Below are 5,311 nucleotides of genomic sequence, written 5' to 3'. Positions count from 1 at the left end.
CAAGCCCGCGCCGCCGGGGGAAGCTCCTGCCCTCGGGGGTTGCCGGGATCGGCGTGGGGCTCAGTGTGGGAGGCCGAGTCCTGCCCAGCGAGGCGCGCGCCCCGTCTTGTGGCCCGAGCGCGCCGCGCCGTGCTGGTGGCGGCAGAAAAACGGCCGAGGGTCCCAGGCGGGGAAACGCCCGGGAAGGAGGCGGCGGGATGTGGGCCCGGGAGTGCTGATGCAGCCCCGGCCCTTCCCGTGCCCGCGGGACAGAGCCGGTGGCCTCTGTGGGCGCTCCGGGTCTGTTTCGCCGCGGCAGCCTGGACTTGGAGCTGCCAAGGGACCGTCTTGGACTGTTTCCTTGCTCGGGACGAGAACTCAGAAAGCAACAGGGAGGCGGGGCCCCAATTGCAGGAGCCCTTGCTCTGAGAGCTGTAAGTTACAGGCCGGTGGGCCGTCAGCCCGACAAACCTCTGGGTTCCCTCCTCTGAACGGTGCGGATAATAGATCACAGTCGCCTTGCAAGAGTCATGGAGACCGTGGGTGACAGTCGGTCAGGCCCAGGCACACTGCCTGGCGCACACACAGACAGCGGGCTTAGCCCTCTCGTGCTTTTCCTTTGGGCTGTGCGAGTGTATGGGAGGTGGAGAGTGTTTGGGACCTGTCTTCCTCTGCATCTTGAACTGGCCCCTTGAACTGGACAGCCGCATCTCCTGCCTCTGCTGCTCCCTGGAGGTTCCCCAAGGCAGGCCTGTGTGGGGCTTGAACTCTCTGCCTGCCTTGTCTGGCCTGCTGGTGTCTTTGGAGGGGCTTGGCCACTTCCAACCGGTGGATTCTACCCTGCCCCTGTCCCCCAAAGGAGCAGGCAAAGGAGGAGGAGGAAGGGAAGGATTCTTGGTCCCCCGCTTTGACCCAAGACTGGTATTGCTCCCACTGCCTGATATAACCTTGATTGAGTCATTGTACCAGAAGCAATATCTAGATCTTCCCTCTCCAGGCTCTGACCTTGGGCACTTGTGGCCAAATGACTGGATTAGCCTTATTTAAAATTCAATTTGGAAGGCCGGGCATGGTGGCTCATGCCTGTAATCCTAGCACTCTGGGAGGCTGAGGCTGGAGGATTGCTTGAGCCCAGGAGTTTGAGACCCGCCTAGGTAACATAGCAAGACCTCATCTCTGCAAAAAATTAGCCTGCTGTGGTGGTATGCACCTGTAGTCCCAGCTACTCAGGAGGCCGAAATGGGAGGATCACCTGAGCCCAGGAGGTTGAAACTATGGTGAGCCGTGATTGTGCCACTGCACTGCAGCCTGGGCGATGGAGTGAAACCCTGACTCAAAAAAAAAAAAAAAAAAAAAAAAAAAATTTAATTTGGGGGTCATGTAACTAGAAACTGTTTTAGGTCTCTGAAATGCTGCCATACTATCTCAAGTAGTTTTTAAGGACTCTTTTCTGCTTGGAGTTCATTTTGGCAGCTACTAAACTGGCAGTCTACTTCACTGGTGACTTTACCAACACTTCTGGCTTTGAAATAGAAATAACCCAGTGTTAGTGGTTGTCAATCTTACTGTTGGTTAGAATTAGCTGGAGAGCTTTTAGGAATATATCCAGTTCGGCCCCGACCCCTGAGATTCTGATTTAAGTGCTCTGGATGTGGCCCAGGCAATGGTGACTTTCAGGCTACTGAGGGATTCACAGCACAGCCGGGGCTAAGAGCTTGTGTCCTATGCTGCTTTGTTGTGGCAGTTCTGTGTGGTCACCTCTTGATGCTTCCTATGCTTCTTTTTGAATGCTCTTATTCTTAAACCTGTTCATGTACATCTTACATTAAGCTGCACTGGGCTCTCCGTCTTCTGTTGTTCCCCTATTTGCAGAGCAATTGCTTGCAGAGGAAATGGCAGTCACCGGGGGGAGAGTGTTGGTTAACTCAGGTGGTCCAAGCAGCAGCATAAACCCAGTGGGGAGGTGGGAGTGATTCAGTGAGGAGGGGAGTGGGCTTGTGATGACCTGGAGGGCATGTCCCCTGCCCAGAGAACACCACAGCCACTTTCAGCTGACTATGGCCACACGGGCTATCATAGATTAAAAATGGCCACACGGGCTATCATAGATTAAAAATAGCCAAAACATCTTCCCATCCCTGAATGTACCTTGCAACTCCTCACATCTAGAGGCGGGGGGTCTGTTTCTCCATCCCTTGAATCTGGACTTGGCCAGGAGATTTGCTTTGGCTGATGGGATATTGGCAGATGTGGCACAAGCCGAAGTGTGAAAAGCGCTTGAACATTGGTGCTTGCTGTCTTGATGCCCTGGGAGACGTTTTGACCACCACCTTGTGGAAGAATCCTGGCTAGCCTGCAGGATACACAAGGCCAAGACATGTGAGCAAGGCCATCCTAGACCTGGATAGCCCCCTATGACCACAAAGATCAGCTAAGTTGGCCCAGACCAGGACTGCCCAGCTAACCCATAGAATTTGGGCAGATAATTAGTGTTTACTCAGGTGACTAAGAATCAGGGTGGGTAGCAAAAAACTTACTGAAATATAGCCGGGCATTGCCAGATGTTATGATTTTTTAAGGAGAAGCCAGAAGTTCACATTTTTGTGTAAGTTCCAGATTTAAAAAAAAAAAAAAAAAAAAAACCACTTGAATGAGTAGCCAGCATCTAAAAATGACATTCTGGGCCAAACAAAACACATCTTTGGGCCGTACTTGGCTTGTCGGTTGTTGGTTTGCAACTTTCTATATAGAGGAACACGATGTATTTATGCCAACAGCTCACTGCCACCTATTCACCGACCCTTCTTGCCGCAACCAGTGGGCCCCATCTTGTCCTTAGTGGCTATTTCTTTGCAGGGAAAGACTGGCCCAGCTTCAGGCAGTCTTTACATAGGCATTGCTAATCTTCAGGGAGAAAGTAAAGTTTGAGATGGGTAATTTAAGTGACGTAAAGTCACTCCTGGTTTTAGGGAACCTGAGATCAGGCATGGGGCCCATAGTGGGACAGTGGACAACGAGTTCACCAGTTTTGGCCAGAGAAGAGTGTTCTCGTAGGAAAAGTGAGGGAGATAAAGTTGGAGATCGTGGAACCCTTAAATGCTAAGCCAAGGGTTTTGCACTTGGTTATCTGGGCAAAGGGAATCACTCTAGGCAGAAAAGTCACTTGATGCTTTTGAATGGAGAAAGCAGTTGTCTGCTCTGTCCTACCAGTATGCAGAAAGAATCCATGGGGGGAAAGAGGAAGGCAGGGGAGACAGAAGGTACAGTGGTCTCCCTTACCCATGGTTTTGCTTGCTGTGGTTTCAGTTACTTAAGGCCAACTGCAGGTCAAAAGTATCTGGTGAAAAATTCCAGAAAGAAACAATTCATAAGTTTTAAATTGTGTGTTCTGAGTATCGTGAAGAAATTTCCAGACGTCCTCCTCTGTCCTGCCTGGGACGTGAATCATCCCTTTGTCCTGCGTAGCCATGCTGTAGACGCTACCTGCTTATTAGTCACTTAGTAGCAGTCTGGGTTGTCAGAAAGAAAAAGCAGTAATTGAGGGGGACCCCCAAAGAACCAGAATTATCTTTTGGAGGGTAGGTCCCTTGTAGTGCAGGCTTGTCTCACTAGGTAAGTGTTCTAGGAACCCATCGGCATCAGTGTACCACCTAGTGGTGTTGCGAGAGGCTGCGTTGTGGAAGACGCATCCTAAGTTGTGGCAAACAGGTGACTGATGCTTCCACTATGACAATGCACCTGCCCACACCGCGCTGAGTGTTCAGTAGTTTTTGACCATGACCCTTGTGCCCCACCCTTCCTATTTACCTGATCTCACCCCGACTCTTTTTTTCGGTTTCCCAGATGAAAACAGTCCTCAAAGGGAAATGTTTTGCCAACATGAAAGAGGTGAAACAAAAAAGCAGCAGAAGCACTAAAAGCCATCAAAATTGATGAGTTCACAACTCATCAGTGAGTTTTGAGCAGTGAAACAAAGTGTCTTGATAGGTGTGATGCATCAAACAGAGAGTGCTTTGAAGGTGACTGAAGTGAAAACATGTAAGAATACACAATTTTTAACAAATGACTTTCAGGTTATTATGGGTCCCCCTTGTATGAGGTATGACAATTAAGTTCATAAACTCATGCAAGGGGGGGAAAAATGTGACCTACCTCATTGCTGAATATCACGACAGTCACCTTTGAAGTACTCCCCTAGGGAAGCTATGCACTGACGCCAGCACCTAGTCCACCCCTCAAAGCAATTTTAGAGTTCTTTTTCTGGAATGGCATCAGAGCTGTTGTTGTGAGAATGTCACAGTTTGAATTAGAGCAGTGGACAAACATTAAATTTCTTGTTAAACTTGGCAAGGGTGGAAGTAAAATCAGGGACATGTTAGTCCAAGTTTATGGGGAGAATACCATGAAGAAAACGGCAGTGTACAAATGGATTAAACGTTTTTCTGAGGGAAGAGAAAGCATCACTGATGAAGAGAGGTCAGGATGCCCAGTAATGAGCAGAACTGATGAAAACATTGCAAAAGTTTATCAAATTGTGTGTCAAAATAATCAGCTGACTGTGAGAAGCATAGCAGACCAAGCAAGCATCGATAGAGAAACAGGAAAATCTTAACCGAAAATCTCGGTATGAGAAAGATGTGTGCAAAAATGGCCCTGGAGGAGCTCTTGCATCCTGACAATGCACCAGCTCACACAGCACCGTCTGTGAAGAAGTTTTTAGCCAGTAAACATAACTATATTGGAACACCTTCCCTAATCTGGCCCCCAGTAACGTTTTTTCTTTACCAGAAGGGAAATAATGAAAGGAAGACATTTTGATGACATTCAGGACATCAAATGTCCAACTCTGACGGCCATTCCAGATAAAGAGTTCCAAAGTTTCTTGGACAGGTAGAGTAGGTGCTGGTGTCATTATGTAGCTTCCCAAGGGGAGCACTTCAAAGGTGACCGTAGTGATATTCAGCAATGAGGTGCATTGTACTTTTTCTAGGATGAATTTGCAAACTTAACTGTCAGAACTTGTATATAGGGTTCAGTACTAAGTAGCCTAAGTTTCAGCCATCCATTGGGGGCTTTGGAATTTATTCCCATCAAATAAGGGGGGCTACTGTATAGTGTTAGTAGTAATAAAAAGCCATTGGAATTGAAAAGGAAAGCCGGACTCGGTGGCTCAGCCTGTAATCCCACGCCTTTGGGAGGCTGAGGTGAGTGGATTGCCTGAGCCCACGGGTTTGAGACCCACCTGGGCAACTTGGTGAGACCTCATCTCTACAATTAAAAATCAGCCGGGCGTGGTAGCGCGTGCCTGTAGTTCCAGCTACTTGGAAGGCTG

At 48.8% G+C, this 5,311-nt stretch overlaps 1 protein-coding gene across 1 annotated transcript in view; it reads left to right on the top strand.

Moving 5' to 3' along the window:
• The first annotated feature begins 615 nt into the window (after positions 1-615).
• The window catches only part of LOC103257355 (two pore calcium channel protein 2-like), a 40,930-nt gene continuing 36,234 nt past the window's right edge, over positions 616-5,311 (top strand). Inside the window, exon 1 of the mRNA XM_021710926.1 lies at positions 616-900. Coding sequence (XP_021566601.1) covers positions 616-900 — 285 coding nt within the window. The remainder of the gene's footprint in view (positions 901-5,311) is intronic.

The sequence above is a fragment of the Carlito syrichta genome, unplaced genomic scaffold, assembly GCF_000164805.1.
Source record: "Carlito syrichta isolate Samal-C Ts95f unplaced genomic scaffold, Tarsius_syrichta-2.0.1 Scaffold301652, whole genome shotgun sequence".
Classification (NCBI taxonomy): Eukaryota; Metazoa; Chordata; class Mammalia; order Primates; family Tarsiidae; genus Carlito; species Carlito syrichta.
This window is presented reverse-complemented; position numbering and strand designations above follow the sequence as displayed.